Source organism: Glycine max, chromosome 8, assembly GCF_000004515.6.
Source record: "Glycine max cultivar Williams 82 chromosome 8, Glycine_max_v4.0, whole genome shotgun sequence".
In the NCBI taxonomy this organism is placed as follows: domain Eukaryota; kingdom Viridiplantae; phylum Streptophyta; class Magnoliopsida; order Fabales; family Fabaceae; genus Glycine; species Glycine max.
In genome coordinates, this window is record NC_038244.2 from 45,273,999 (window position 1) to 45,290,308 (window position 16,310).

Here is a 16,310-nt window from a genome sequence, read left to right on the forward strand (position 1 = left end):
ACAAGCATAAAATTAACCCAAAAAAGTTGTTTTTTTACTCTTAAATTTTGAAGAGTATAAAAAGGAGGAATAAAATAAATGTTTTCACCAACTTAGTAACATAATCTGTGAGCTAGAAAAAGAGAGCAACCATTGATACCTCCATTTCTCTTTTTTTTTTTATAAAAATAATAAAATTGAATGAAATTCTTTTATTCAAGTAGTTTTTCTTACACCCAAACAGATTTTAATAATGAATAACCTCTTAAATAAAACCTAAATTGTCTTTCACTTAACATTTTTTTATATACAAATTTCTCTTCTTGCAAAGAGAAATAAGATTAAACAAAATTTTAAATTAATTAAAAATTATTAAAGTATAATTTTTAATTTATTAATATACTCTCTTAAAAATAACTCATGCAATTTTTTAATATTATTTTTAAATTCTAACTTTAATTTCTTTTCAAATAATTATGTAAAGATACGAAATGTTTTTAAGATGTTTTATATCCAACAATAATTTTCAAAAACACAATTTAATTTTGATGTATTTTTAATATTTTTTATCTATTATTAATTAAAATTTAATTTAAATTATTATTATAAAAAATTAACAATCTAATTTATGTACATAATTTATAATAATAATAATATATAATAAAATATATCTCTTTAGTATTCAAATTTTATCAACATTATTTCACTTTGTAACTGCTAGTGAAAGTCACTATTTTCTTACATTCTTTCTTATTTTCTATTTAACCTTTACTCTTTCTTTCTTTTTTATTTTATAAATTAAAAAGATGTAGAGTGACGCCAAGTGCCTTTCTTTCTCCTGCTAATTTATTAAAGGTTAAATTATTCCTCTATTTACTTAATTAGTTTAATTTAATTATTCTATTATAAAAAAGTTCATTATGTTTCTTTAACTTTTTAAATTGATGCAAGGTTGTTCTATTGTTCAAAAAACTGTTTAAATTTCTAACAAAAATATCATATGCGATGCCATTTTCTTTATCGCGTCACAGATATAAAAAGTTAACTTCATTTCTTGCCATTAAAAAAAACATTGTATTAATTTTAAAAATCATGACATCAAATTAATTTTTTAACAAAGGATCAAAATAAGTAGAAGCACTAAATTATTAATTGGTAAAATTATAAATTTAGTCTCCTGTTTATTTCAGAATTTAATTTTGGTTCCCATATAATTTAGTTCGTAGATTTAGTCTCCATAATCCTAAAATTAGAGATTGATTGCTTACCTTAACCAGCACTTTTTATTAGACGTTGATTCTCACACGTTTGTTGAATGTTAATTTTATGTACCTAATTCATGTCAATCTTCCATAAGATCGTGACGGTCGATGTACAATAAAAATGTGTTATGTAACATTCAAGTGAATTAAATTATAGGAATTAAAATCGAATTTTAAAATAAATATAAGACTAAATTTATAATTTTGCTAATTAATAATTTAGCTTTTATTGAATGATATAAAAATTATCATTACATTAAAGTTAAATTGAAAATCACATAAACCAAAAAAATTGTTACTGATAAAAATGTAACAAGATGAAAGATTTAGTAACATAAAAATGTAACTAAATTTGTTAAATTAATAACAAGATGAAACATGTAGTAAAATAAAAATAAAAAAACAAAGGCTGGCCCACAGAGCACTCAGCGGTCACCACCGAATACCAATAATTGATCATTCTCCTCCTAATCCCTTCTGTATACAAGCTGTCACCTCTCTCTCTCTCTCTCTCTTCTTCGCCAAATCCCAAACCCCATTTCAATGATCCCCCTCCCTCCAACAATGTTCCCACACCCTTAAAAAACCACAAAAACCAAAAAAAAAAAAAACACCAAACCATGTTTTCCTTCCCTCACACCATCATCTTCATCCTTGTCTTTCCAATCATTATTTCTTGCTCCTGGGCCTCGTCGTTGGGCCTGAGTAGCAATGCGACGACCATCTACGAGGTCCTGAGCGAGCACGGGCTGCCCATGGGCCTGTTCCCGCAGGGCGTGCGGGAGTTCGCGGTGGGCGAGGATGGTAGCTTCTGGGTGCGCCTCGACGAGGCCTGCAACGCCAAGTTCGAGAACGAGCTGCATTACGAGCGCAACGTCTCCGGCCACCTCAGCTACGGCATGATCGACGCCCTCTCCGGCCTCGAGGCCCAGGATCTCTTCCTCTGGTTCCAGGTCATGAGTATCCGCGTCGACGTCCCCAGCACCGGCCTCATCTACTTCGACGTCGGCGCCGCCTCCAAGCGCTTCCCCTTGTCCCTCTTCGAAACCCCGCCCGAATGCGTCGCCGTTCGCTCCCAACAACAGGACGCCCCTTCCCACCACCAGGTTTTACTCTTTCTTTCTCCTCTCTTCTTCTTGTTGGAAATCCCACTTCGACTAGTGATATGGCCAAGGCCAAGATAATGTATGTAAGTAGGAACAATCCTTAGAAGTCAGTTTCATGGGATTGACTTATAAGTAGATAAACCCAAATTCTAAAATGATATCAGAGCCTATCCTACTGAGCCTATTTGGCCAATACGTTATGGGACTATCCGTAGATGTCTAATCCAGTAAAGTACATGGTTTCTTTTTATGTGTATCAAACCCAAATTCTTAGACTTATTTTTTTGGTGTTATTGCCTGATTGCTGTAATTGTGGATTGGTTTGGTGGATGGTGATATTGTTGTTGTTAATTCTTGGAACCGTTTATTTATGGTGATTAAGTTTGTTGTGATCTTTGGTGTTGGAGACAAATGTGGCTGGTGCAGCTGTAATTGCTGTTGCGATGCGATTGAGGAGACCCGAAAACCTTGATTTTTACGACCATTGTGGACCAATCTTTGAAATCTTGAGTGTTCTTAATCATGACATTTTGTTTTTTCTTGGGAAAATTAAGGGTGTTTTTAATTTCTACTTTCAAAAATTATTTTTAGATAAAAAAAACAACAAAGAATAATGACACCCACACTAAGCTTATGCCTCACCATGTCCCACTTTCTGTTTTTTCTTTAACAATTGTTTTGAAAACAATTTTCAAAATAATAGATTTTGGAAATCAAACAGGCCCTAAGACTTCAATTTGGATTCCGTTTCTTTGTTTCTATTCAGAGTGAATTGGTTGTGATGAAGTTCTTTCATTGGTTTTTTTATGCTGTGGCATGACACTTGTGCTTATTGCTCTTTTTCTATCCCAAATGGTTAATGGCCTCTTGTGTGCCGTGCTTAATGAATGTAAATAGTTGCATACAGATTGTGAGCATGTTATATACCATGATGTTGAAATTTGAGGAATTGGGCTAAAAAATGTGTTGCATTGTTTCACTTTCATATGCAGGGTCAGGTTCAATCTGGAAGGCTTCGGTATAAGCTCAAACAGGGAACCTCTGGAAGAGATGTTCTATAGAGTATGGACCGTGCAGAAGAAGGTGAATGGAGCTTTTCTGTAGCACGATCATCGTGGATTCTCCAATCAGATTGTATGCCTACGGAGAGTATAAATTAATAGGTCCATTGTTTGGACCTGTTGTGTTGTGTGTTATCTTCCCATATAGTGCGTAGTTAGTGTTGTAGAAGCAACCTGTGTCTTGGTAATTTATTGATTCATAGATACTTATAAAAAGGGAAGCAACTGAGATGAATTTCCTGAATCCGTTTCTCATTGAGAAGATGGTGGTAATGTAGCATTTTGTTGAGATGGGTTCAGGTGAAAAGTCTGCAAAGATTTTGTTGTGTGTCAAATGTTATTTGTATTATAAAAATATATTGGGGGTGTTTAGTTGAATCAAATTTATTATATTAATTCAAAATAGATAGAATGATATACACTTTTGATATGGAAATTTATGATTAGAATTTACATAATATTGCTTCTGTGAATAAATTTTGCCCATTGCTTGTAGATTATGTTGTTGCTGAAATCGAAAATCATGAACTAGTTAAACTTTCTAAGATGAAAGATCAATAGAAGCAAAGAGGAGGAACAAACAATATCATTTGATAAAAAATTATTAAAATTACATCTGACCATCATTTTAACGAAAAAAAAGACCGATATAAAAAAAACCTGAGACAAAGAAATTGAGAGTTACAAATAATTTATAATATTCTTTAATTAATTCTTTTAAAAAAATCTTTTGAAATAAACATTAAAATTACAAATGCTACTGCCATTGCTCTTTGTCTTGAATGTTATAAACATGGGTTATGCAACATGTCTGCCCTCCCATAACTTTAAGTGGTTCGATAGCATTAATGATTGGATTTCTTAAGCAATTCTTGGAGATGCAAATTGAATACATCTTATTTTGTTTGATGTCTGTTTGGTGGTAGGCATGTGTTACTTCGAGCCTTGAGGGACTCATGTTTTAACTTCATGTGCCCATGGCAAACTTTATTTCCAAACAGAGGTGGAGTAACATGTAATTTTCTGATGTGGGGTTTTTCAGGGCTCACATTTTTGAAAAATTAATGATTTCAGGTCTATTCGGGTCTTCCTTTATACCTGAAATAATAATGCAATGACTTTTAGGTAGTAGCATATTTACCCTACTAGTGAATTCGTGCTGCTTGCTCTTCTAGATCTAGAATTGTGCTAATGCTGACCTACATTATGGTACACTTTCAGTAAATGTAAAATTTATAGCCTTTACTCAGTTTGGTATTGACTGTTGGTGAAGGTTAGTGCTAGTGCTGCTACTCGATTCCCAGCAAGTATATGTGGAAGGGGTGCTTTACACTGTTTAAGATAATGATAATGATTAATTTGGTTTTTTCCTTTTTTGAGAAAGTCTAACTTGGTCATTTGTTTATATTAATGGTAAATTGGTAATTAGTGAAAGTCATAGATCTGAATTTTGATTTTCCAACCTGAACCAAGGGAAATAGATTTGTAGCTATACATTGTAAAAATACCAAAATGGTTTCCTAATCGGATAATGCTATTCATACATTATGTAGGAAAGAGATAAAAGAATGCAGAAATAATGGATAATAATGAGTGAAATTTGATACTGATAGAGAGTGATAGAAAGAAAGAAATGGTTATACAAAGTTGTGTAAAATTTGCATTGTCTTCCTAGTATAGCTGAATTTGTTCAAAAATAATCAACTGTTAGAGAGAAATGTATGCATTAAGAAGAGTTACTGATACAAATAGTTGTTGCATATCAGAAAATGAAACCGTCCCCTCTACATATTTATGTGAATATTCAGTAAGAAAAAATTAAACAACTCTTGTCAAGTTAGATGGGTAAAGATGTTCTTATAGTACTTGATTTGCATTATGTGGACAAAAAGATAAAGGCCATAAACTGATATTTTAAAGCTGTCTTGTTCTGTCACAGTATTCTAAATCATTATTTTCGTGACTGGTGACTTCTAAAAGACCAAAAGGGTAAAATTATAATTAAACGTTATGTTGTTGGTTTGGTTGATGTCTATTATGTTACTTCAGTGTTATTATTTTTCATATTAGTGAAAAACTGGTATTATAGGAATGTTAGTTTATATCTTTTATTCAAGTTACTTTGATTGATTAGTTCAACGGTAATTTGAAAGATAAAAATTTAATTTCCATTGTGGTTTTTATGTAATATAAAGAGGTTAATAGTTGTCATAAGAGAGTACTGTAGTTTTCTTTTATTAATAGCAGTTTTCTTCTATTTTCCTTTGTTCTAACCAAAAGATATGTCAACTTTAGCTATGTAATGTTCCATAACTTTTTGCACGTTCTTTCTTTTCTCATTTTCATGATTTACATTTTTAATAACAGGACATTTTATCCGACAATTTAGTTATTTGAGTTGAAATTAGATTTATGCAACACGTGATGCAAAAGTTCCCAAGGTCAAGCCAAATAGATTGGAGGTGGACTGCACCCCTCATTTTTTAAAATTCATTAAATTTGTAAATAAAATCTTATATTTTTATATTTTATTTATATTTATATTTATATAATTGAACTTATTAATTTTATTTTTTATAATTTACATTTATTGACTTAAGATCTTGAATTCGTCACTGAGAAGGAGGTTGACTAATTTACATAATAAAGATATGTTTGGGAATTATCTTTTTACTTCACTATGATGATTATGCTAATGCACTCATTCATGAGGATAGACATGTTGAAATCAGAGACAAGAAAACATTTTTTTTCCATTCAAATTGATTCAGCTTTACTTCTTTTTTTCTTTCAATGAAGGCCCCAATTAGTGAGTTAAGGTGTTATTCAACGCATTTCAGGATTTGGAGCACTTGACCGTTGAATTGCATGTTCCAGAAAGAAACACACATGAGAAGAAAATTATTTAAGTTTTAATTTTATGAAACCTACATGTTTTACCTTTTTCTAACAACATATGCAGTTTAACTCTTGCCAAAATATGTTGGATCAAGATCGAAAAGTTGTGAATTATCAAAATATCTATTGATCTATGCGATCGATATTTTTAAAGTGGGACAGGTGTTTTGAAAGCGATAGATTTTTTTTTATTATATATCAAAGTCGAAAAGTAATGCTACATTCGGATATATCTCATCGGCTCAACCACTCAAACCAGTTACACCAAGTGCCTTATAAAGTTTTTGTTTTTTGATAAATTAGAAAATTAAGATTGAGTTCAGTGAATGAGATTAATATCTCATAACGTGGTAAATTGGTAAATTAAGGTTTAAATTTTTGTTGAGAAATTTTTTGGTAAATTAGAAAACTAATTTAGAATAAATAAAATTAAGTCTAGTGAAAATGATTAATCTTTCATAACATGGTGAATTATGATTTAAATTTTCGTTAAGATACTCACATTTAGTATTTGGTTGTGTCTCCAATAAAATTACTTCCAAAAGAAAAAAATCAGGGGAAATAAAAACAAAAACAAAATAATTCAGAATTGTTCCAATTAAACTAGTTGTGTAATATTTTAAGGAATTATTCCCTCCATCTCTAAATAATATAAGACACTCTTTTTAAAATTTGTTTGTCTTTTTTATTAGACTGTTGTCTAATTCTATCTTTCAGGGATTATTAACGGATCAAAATACCCTTATTATTTTAGTACATATTATATATTGTCTCTTTTTGAGGATTGAAAAGTGAAGACATTATTTTTAAAATCAAAATCCCACTACTAATATTCTCTTTTCATACATTAATTATTTAGGTGAAAAATAATCAAATGAAAAAAAATAGTTAATCCCAATAACTTTAAGCATAATTTTTTTAAAAAAAATATTACAGTTTTTTAATGTTATTAACTAAATTAACAAAACTCTTAATAAATATAAATTAATTATAAGTTTCTTATATTTAGGAAGAAAGGGAGTCATTGTACAATCAAGTCTGATTAAACCACTATAGTTGTTGTAGCATCTTACTATTCTACATGAGTCTAACTAGTGTGAAATACAGAAATACAATTTTAAGTGAAATTTAAAATTGGACCTAGATGTTTTAGCAAATGACTAAAAGGTAAACCTAGACTTTGGAGCCATAAGAAAATAACTTAAACTTTAAATCAAGAAAGTAAGTAACCTTCAAGGAGCAAATGAATTAAGAAAAAATATAATGGATCTAATAACTGTCATGAAAATAATGGTCAATGCAATTAAATACCCCTTGTTTTGAAAAAGAACATATAACGCATTAAATTAATAATCTTCAACATTGAATTTAATTAGAGCATGTAGGTAATATAGGCTAGTCCATTATCATCGTGGAGTGAAATCCAATCCTAAAATTTGTTCTTGATATTGATTTCCTCCAATCTTGATAACTTTTACATTCTTGTTTTCCATTCAAATACTATCTCTTCGTTTAATTCTTAATAAATCACGATAAATTTGTAATTATAAAATACAATCAATGTGGAAGAGTGATTATTTTCATTCATAGGCACCAGTTATACACCTGCGATTTTTTCATGACACTATTTTCACACAAAAATCCCCATTGGCCTAGAAATGTAGTTTGCTCAACTAGCTTAGAAAGTTGTGAAACCTCGATCATGACAGAAGGATTAGTCACATTCTCAACTTGAGAGTTACTCATATCCTCAACCAAAATGTAAGTTAAGAATTTAGCATATATGCATATATTCGACAATTGTAGTACCCTTACTAAGACGACAGAACTTATATCTCCTAACACAATCTGGTTAGTCTATCTAGCACCCAAATATGGACCTTAGAACTATCATTCTCTCCAACGAATTATAAACTTTAACTTCAATTTAGACAACACCAAACTTAAAATTCTATCTAGGGTTCAAAAGACGTTTAAGGTCAAATTTACTAGAATTTTCATTAAGAGTGTTTACAAAATCAAAAATATTTATAAAAATTATATAAATATATTGTTTTTATGTTATTTTATATTTATCAACTAGTTCAACAATTAATAATATCAAATATTTCTAATTCAATGAATTAGTTTAACATTTTTTTAACTTTTAACTAATAATTTTAATTAACAATTAAATTTTCAACTTTGAACTGACTTTTTAAACTAACTTGTCTTCTATTTTTACTAAATATAACCTTTATTGTATCTTTTTCATTGTAATGCCGTGAGATAATTACCCCTTTCTTTAACGCTTCCTTTCATGCATGTAACGATATGTCCCACGATATTTGTCCCTCTGTGAACATTATTGCATATGATCTTCATTTTTTATTATAGACTAAGTGACGTCCCAACATTTAATGTCCATAAAAATTAAATAGGAAATAATTGTAGAATATGTAATAGAAATAATTCATTTTTATTTCTTTAAATATGTATCCAACTTCTTTCTTTCCCTTTCCCTTTATTTTTCATTTAAAAAGGAGAAGTGAAAGAAATAAATAAAAAATTATATTAGGTAGACATTCCTCCTATTTAAGATTATTTTTCGTCTTTAATTCGTGAAAAATCATAATTGTGAAATTAAACATTTGTTAAACCTTCTGCAAAATGACAAATTTAGGATTCAATCTCTTGGCACAGCAAATAGGAGTGAAAATAAGTTGGTCAAATAGGATTTAAGTTACAACAAATTACACTAACACATCTAATATTTCATGTAATTACACAAATATTTCATGTTTTGTTAATCATTACTTTTATCTTCTTTGTAGGGGATGTTAGTGTAAGGTTTAGGAGAGTGTTAGTATAATTCAAACTTAAAGGAAAATTAATTTAGAAAAAGGATAAAATTATGTATAATTTAATAAAAGATAAATGTTATTATAATATGCTCTTTTACTTAAATAGGTTTAATATGTTTAAAAAAATTAATGCCCAAATTTGATATTTTATTTGTCATAACCTTTTTTATACCTGTCCTTATTTTTTAAAGTCGAACTTGAGGACGTGTTAACCTATTTACAAGCTTATTCAATATTAAATCTTTTAGATAGACCAAACCTATCCCTAAATACACTAATAGGCTAATAGAATGACGAGGAAAAACTTCATATAAAACAAATTATAAATAATGAAAATTAAAATCACTGCTACTTAATAACTTAAGGCCTCAAAGACAAAGGAAGAAATAGGTAAGCTAAGTTTTATAAAGTAAAATCAAGTCTATTTGAGATTTAATACAACTTTCTTAATAGCTTACTTAAAAACATAATTTACAACAAAATCTCTAAATAAGTAATAAACTCATCCTTTAATAAACTTATAGGCTTGACTGTTTATATAAATCAATGTACTTAATATTTAAAAAGGTGCATAAATATATAATTTTAAAACATAACAAGAATTTTAATATAGTAATAATACCAATAAAAATATATTATTTAGATTTAATTAAATAGGATAGCCTATTAGGCTTAACAACCTTTTAGAATGATATAAACTTGATATTTTAATCAAATAGACTTTTATAAAAGCCTTACTCTAATTTATTTCCTAAAAAAGTTTAGCCAACCCTTTTTTATTTCTTAAAAAAGTATAGCATAAGTGTTATATAAACTAGACCATAAGTCCCTATTAGGTCAAGCCTATCCTGTTCCCACCCTGATTGCAAGTAAAATTCACTTATGATTACAATCCACTTCCAGATTGACCAACCACTGTTATACATCTTATTTATAAATTTGAGAAATATTCTCATAATAATGATTCAAAATATTCCCTCATTATTTTTAAATATCTGTAGTTCCTTGTAAACTGCAATATAGAAAAACTTTAAACATAAAAATGAGCATTCCCTGCAAAATGAAGAAGAGTTTGGCTACTACATTCGTTTGAAGATCACAGGTTCACACAATGGAAGAAACGCAGAGAGGGACAGAGAAAACTGTTAATTGGTAAATGATCTATGACATAGTTTGAGTCTATGTACAGAAGTGTACTGATTTGCAGCTAGGTAACAAATGATAGTATCTATGCATCTATACCCCCCGTTACTATGTAACTTTTTTCTCTGGATAATGTTACAATGTTACTAATGAAACCTGTTTCTTGCTGATTTGTATGTGACTAACCTATACACTTGAATTTTTCCTATTAATCTACCTTCCCTAGCCATTTCTAATTGTTACCATTAAAAGATCAAATTTATCAAGTTTCCACCCTCCAACTGATGCTAAAAAATAAGCCTCAATGACACGCATCAGAAACAAAAAAGTTAAGTTTTAACAGCAGAATTGGTTCTGAGAGGAGGTAATGGCAACAGGTTTCTAATTACAAAGCCACTTCCCCAAAAAGAGGCAAGACAGAGACCCATTATAGCCATAGCAATGACAGAACATGCAGGAGGAACTGCCTGACTACTATCCAAAAATTGCGTTGCAAGGAGTCCTGCAAGGGTGGAACTCTGCATTCCAGTGCATAGTGAAATCGTCCTGCTCACCTGTTCTTCCTGCCTGTGACAGAATTTATTGTATCAGTCAATTTGAAATATGGCACAAAGTAAAATATTATCTTGACAAGTGTTTTACTCAATCATCTTGAGAATAAAAGTTATTGCAAGAAAATTATGTTAGATGACACATTCCAATGATAGTTCAAAGCAATAAATCTCAGTCACAAAATATAAAAGTTTCCTTTAAGAAGAAAGATCTCTTTTTATGCATCATTAGCATTTCATTTCAGATATCTGATATAACTAAAGAGGATGCTAAAACACTCAACTTCAATATGGAACAGCTTAATGAAAACAAAACAATCCGTTCAATTTAAATACAGTTAATAGATATAATCATATAACCAAGTAGAATATGTTTTCTGAAGGAATTTAACTTTAAAGCTCTTCATTATGACATATATGTGTCAATTTCAAAATACCAATTTTAATGTATTTGCCAATTTCATTTTAAATCTTTATCAAGGCATAACTATTTGTCAATTAGAAGCTTGAATGGCCTAGTCAGTAAAAATAGCAGCTATTATCACTAACTAGTTACTAAAAGAGGCCACCAGATGAACAAATATTACTATGCATTATAATTTAGGTATTTTTCTTTGGTAATCTACTTCTAAAAGTGAACATACCTCAAGGATGGAATCTTTGAGAACCAATATCCTAAAGTGAAGGCAACAACATGAAATGTTAATACTGGAAAAACCAACCGGAGACCTTCGCCTGTCAAAATTTGACTCCTGTTTAAAGCAAGAGGGCTGCCAATGCACAGTGAAGTACAAATCATGGCAACAAAGGGCATCACAGGTTGAAGAACAGATACAACTGACTTTGCATATGTATTGAGAAGAAGACCAAGGGTCACCGGAACAAGTACAACCTGTCAAATATTTATAACTAAAGCCGTCATTAAATCAAATTCGAGTAGAATATCATAGAAGCACTCAGTAGTCACTACACACCTGCAGAATTGACTTTGACATGGCAACTGCATCAACTGGCACTACTGATCCAATCAGAAGACCAGTTAACAGAGGTGTAACAATAACTGATGCAATTGTGGTATAGCTTGTGAGAAGAATGCCCAAGGCTACATCCCCTTTGCTTAAGAAGTTTGCATAGCTGGATAGTTGAGCCCCCGAAACACAAGCTGTGAGGACAAAGCCCGCGTAAAACATCCTAGACAAACCAAAAGCCTTTGCAACCAAGATTCCAAGAACAGGCTTAAGCACGTATTGCGCAATTAACCCAATGGTAAGTGGCAAAGGTCTGCATCAAAATGAAGACAATGAACATTGGAAGAAGCTCCAAGACTTCACGTGTTCAAAAATTAAGCAGCAAATAGAGAAATTAGTAATGAAAGACGTACCTTTTAAATGCAAGAGCGAAGTCATCTACGGATAGTCTTATTCCAATAGACAACATAATCCCACCAAGTGCAGGAGCATATAACTCTTTTGATACCCTGCTCAAGTTGAAACCTCAGTCAGTTCTTGAATTTCTAAACTATTCCACTGTACATGCTCTAACTGAATAACAAAATTACAAATACTAACAGGGAAAGAGAGAAAACAAAGAACAACTACAACAAAAAATAAAATAACTTTGATTCGGTAACATATTCACAGAAAAAGGCCAGCCAGAGTACCATAACAAAGGTACCTACTGCCTAATACTATCCTACAAATCATTAATCAAATACATCATAACTTGTTCTCATGTTATTAATCAATAATCCTTAATAATCTCGATTAAATTAGTATTCAATAACTAAAACTTAGGGGCACTTTCCGATATATACAATAGATGCAGTTTCTTGGGTGGTGGTGTTGTTTCTCCAATAAGAACTAGAGTTTCACCTCATTAATTCACATAATAAAATATCAACATAGATTACTGAGGTGCAATTATAATTCTGATTTCAGAAGAGTACCAAAAACACTGTAGAATGGTATATTACTAATATGCAAGTTTTGTCCATAAACTATTAGTTCCAAAAAGACGCAAGTCAATATTTTTAGAAAATAACAACCTTTCAAGCACAATTAAAAAAACGGTCTCGCTAGATTAGACGTTAGTTAAGAAACCACTTTATTATAAAATAAAACTATCAATTTTCATTTCAATAAATAATTATTTTAATACAGACAGCGAAAAATAAGAAGAGCCACAAGCAAAAAAGAAACAAGCCGTTCAGCGCAACCTCTGACAAAGGTAATTAAGTACGATCGGCTACATGTATTACACCAATGATTAAAAACAAAACAAAAGTGACAAGGTTCATAACTAAAAAAAATAAGGTCCACTACATGAATTACACGACATCATTCTACACGATTAAAAAACAAAACAAAGTGACAAGAGTCATATAAGTCATGACTAAGAAGCCTACCAAGTAAAAGTGGAGGGTTTAGCGAGAGCGGCAACGGCGGTGGCAGCAACAACAACGGGAAGCAATGCGGAGAGAAGCTGAGACAAGTCTCTTTCTCTCGCTTCGCCGCCAACGGCGCTTCCGTCGTCGTCACCGCCGAAAGAGAGCAACGAGAACTTCCCCTGTCTCCGGTGGAACCGGAACCCGAATCCGCCGCGGAACTGAGAAGTGGAGCAGGCGAAACTCGACGCGGCACCACCACCACCCATCGAACCCCTCTGCTGAACCCTCCAGAAGGACGCGCTGCGGGAGCGCGCGTGGGATTGGAATAAGGGTGAGGCTTGGAGCCTGGGGTGTGTGGAACACGCGACTGGGATTGAGGCCATTAAGAAGGGAGGGGGGGTGTCGGCGGCGATGACCGTGAAGGCGCTGCCGGTGAGGTTAGGGAGAGAGGAATGGGAACGTGTTGTGAGAAGAGAAGATGAGGTTATGGAAAGAGTTTGGCATATTATATGAAGTGAAGGTATGCGAAAGTGAAAGTTGGAGAGAGACAGTGATGGCTGTGTTTGATTGTGTAGAATCAAATACTTATTATTTGAGTGATACACGGCTGTGAATGAGTGGCTGAGTTGGTTGGGGTTGGGGTTGGGGGATTATACATACAGGTATATTGCAAGGCCAAGGTAGGATCAATGTAAGTATATATTTTAGGGCATGTTTGGGTAAGTTTCTAGAAGTATTTCTAGAAGAAGAAAAAAATAAAATGAGTTTTTTTATTAATTAAAAGTAAGTTTTCTATTAGTTAATTTGTAGATGTTATCTCATTTTTTAGAGAAGTTATATTAATGAATTTCTAAAAATTAACTCATGAAAAATTTGTTTTTGTTTATGAAAAAGTTCATCTCATTTTTTTTTTAATTTTAGAAATACTTCTAAAAAAACTTACTCAAATAGGACTTAGTCTAGTATTTAAGGTTAAGGACTTAAGGATGCTTTTTTAGATTTGAGTAATATTAAGGTTTAATATAGATTGTAAGTTTTTTTTTTCAAAATAAAATACCTTGGATATCGTGGCCACTAACAGTGTCAAGTTCAATTTAACAAAAAAGGCATGATTAAAGCATTTTTAAAAAGCTAGAGAATCTAATCGGAGTGTTTGAAAATTTAAGGACCCAATTAAAATATTTTAAATAATTCAAAAATCAATATAAAAAAAGAAACTCAGGTGAAATCTGAAAAATATAAGTTGTGAACTTTTTTTCTTTTGGTATTAAGTTGTGAAAATTTAGATTTAAAAAAAGGTTTAGTGAATGTTAACTTAACATCTATGAATGTCAATCATTTAAGAAATGTGAAAAATTGTTAATTGTCATACTTGACCCTTAATGTTACACAAGTATGAAATCACCAGCTGCATTTACTATAAATATGACAAAACTATTATATTTAAAGTTCTTAAAAAAAACTTTAAAATACAATTACCAACAAGTTTTGTGTTGTTTTTGTTCATAATAATTGTGAAATAATGACAAAATATTTTTTTTGAATAGTAAATAATGATAAAATATGTAACGCTAACTTATAAATCTTTTATACTTAATATTGTTTGGAAAGAATTTTAATATCCCTTCTGCCTATTGGTTTTCCTTCAAAATTGATAATCAAAATTATTATCACGGTTAACAAATAGTCACACACTCTATTTTAAACTATTGAGTTCTTATTTGGAAACAAAAGTCAAGAAGGAAACAACAAGACAAGAAGAAAACTTAAATGAAGTAGGCATTTTCCGTGGGATTCACAGAACTAGAGGTTGCTTTCAAGCCTGAGAAAATCCGTGTAAGGAGGGTTTGTGTGAGTGACGAGACCTTTCAGTTTTCATAAGCATTTAAGGCCATACATGGCCTTAGCCCTTATCCTATCGCCGCATTCGCTTAATAATACACAGAGAGGGAAACTTTACGTTAGTCTGAAAAATGAGAAGAATGAAATTTAAATTACTACGTATTACTGATGAGCTTTTAATTTTAAAATGAAAAACATTTGTTTATCTATCTATCTACATATGAATTTAAGGAATTTTGGAAAACTAATTAAAGTTGCAGATTTTTTTTTAAAATTATTTGCCATTTGTTGAAATTATAGCAGTATAAAGAGTTCACTTGTTTAAACTTTTCAAACAAGTAATTTTAAAAATATATAAACGAAGTATATATATCTTTTGAAGAGAAATGGCCATTGAAATTTGTTGAATAGTTACGTGTCAAATGGCCATTGATATGGTAGTCTAAACTGGAAAAAAAATGTAAAATGACACATCATTATTTATGAAATATAATCGTAGGAAACATAATGTCAATACTTTGGCACATTCCTGTACCTTCTTGAATTGAAATGTCACACAAGCAAGAGCTATCTATAACTTCATACGCGATATGATATGCCTATAATTAACTAGTACCTCAGAGTAATAAAACTTGTGTTCACTTCTTTTGAAAACACTATACAATTTAAACAAGCGCCAACTCATGCCACTGTGGCATGTTTATTACAATAATTACAATATGAGACCTTTGGTTCTCCTGTTAAGTATGGAATTTGTCTTGACTTGATTAAAAACGTGTTAATTATGAAAATTGCATCTATTTTTCCAAAAGAAAATATTTTTAACATAGCAAAGGAATTTTTGTTAAATGATTCTATTACCAAATAAATATTTAAAGATGAGATATACAATTCATTTTTCGATTATAAGTTCTTTTTGATTAAACAAGCAAGTTCATAATTTTCAATTTATCATATAATTATCTAATATTTAATGCAAAATACGATTATGATTTGGATAAACATATTCATTTTTGTTACTATAGTATAATAGTTGATATGATTATTAATAAAGAAATTTTGATAAAAGTATTTTCGATTTAATGATTAGTTTTTAATTGATTTTGATAACAATAAGAAATAGGAATTGAAAAAGTAAAGTTTTGAAAAGAAATAGAATCGAAAAGAATAAAGGATTTAAAAATGCGCAGTAAAATAAACAAACATGAATTTATAAAAGATGAGAATTAAATACATACA

General features: G+C 30.7%; 2 protein-coding genes across 2 annotated transcripts; one reads left to right on the plus strand and one right to left on the minus strand.

Annotated features, from left to right (window-relative positions):
* The first annotated feature begins 1,723 nt into the window (after nt 1-1,723).
* Nucleotides 1,724-3,786, plus strand: LOC100812072 (uncharacterized). The gene is made up of 2 exons (XM_003530796.5): nt 1,724-2,347; nt 3,340-3,786. The coding sequence occupies exons 1-2, from the start codon at nt 1,862-1,864 to the stop codon at nt 3,406-3,408; spliced, it is 555 nt and encodes a 184-aa protein (XP_003530844.1). The 5' UTR covers nt 1,724-1,861; the 3' UTR covers nt 3,409-3,786.
* Nucleotides 3,787-10,280: 6,494 nt separating this feature from the next.
* On the minus strand, nt 10,281-14,001 carry LOC100804604 (probable sodium/metabolite cotransporter BASS3, chloroplastic). Its single transcript, XM_003532195.5, has 5 exons — nt 13,248-14,001; nt 12,225-12,320; nt 11,818-12,124; nt 11,488-11,735; nt 10,281-10,859 (listed from the first exon to the last, which is right to left on the minus strand). Exons 1-5 carry the CDS (start codon nt 13,610-13,612, stop codon nt 10,622-10,624), a joined length of 1,254 nt encoding a protein of 417 aa, XP_003532243.1. The 5' UTR covers nt 13,613-14,001; the 3' UTR covers nt 10,281-10,621.
* Between the last annotated feature and the right edge of the window lie 2,309 nt (nt 14,002-16,310).

Bases quoted from the DNA above. Each gene is read 5' to 3' on its own strand.
- LOC100812072 (XM_003530796.5), top strand. From the start codon at position 1,862: ATGTTTTCCTTCCCTCACACCATCATCTTCATCCTTGTCTTTCCAATC. The intron at 2,348-3,339 runs GTTTTACTCTTT...TTTCATATGCAG, and splicing joins ACGCCCCTTCCCACCACCAG to GGTCAGGTTCAATCTGGAAG.
- LOC100804604 (XM_003532195.5), bottom strand. From the start codon at position 13,612: ATGGCCTCAATCCCAGTCGCGTGTTCCACACACCCCAGGCTCCAAGCC. The intron at 12,321-13,247 runs GTAGGCTTCTTA...CAACTTGAGCAG, and splicing joins AAACCCTCCACTTTTACTTG to GGTATCAAAAGAGTTATATG. The intron at 12,125-12,224 runs GTACGTCTTTCA...ATTTTGATGCAG, and splicing joins TTCGCTCTTGCATTTAAAAG to ACCTTTGCCACTTACCATTG.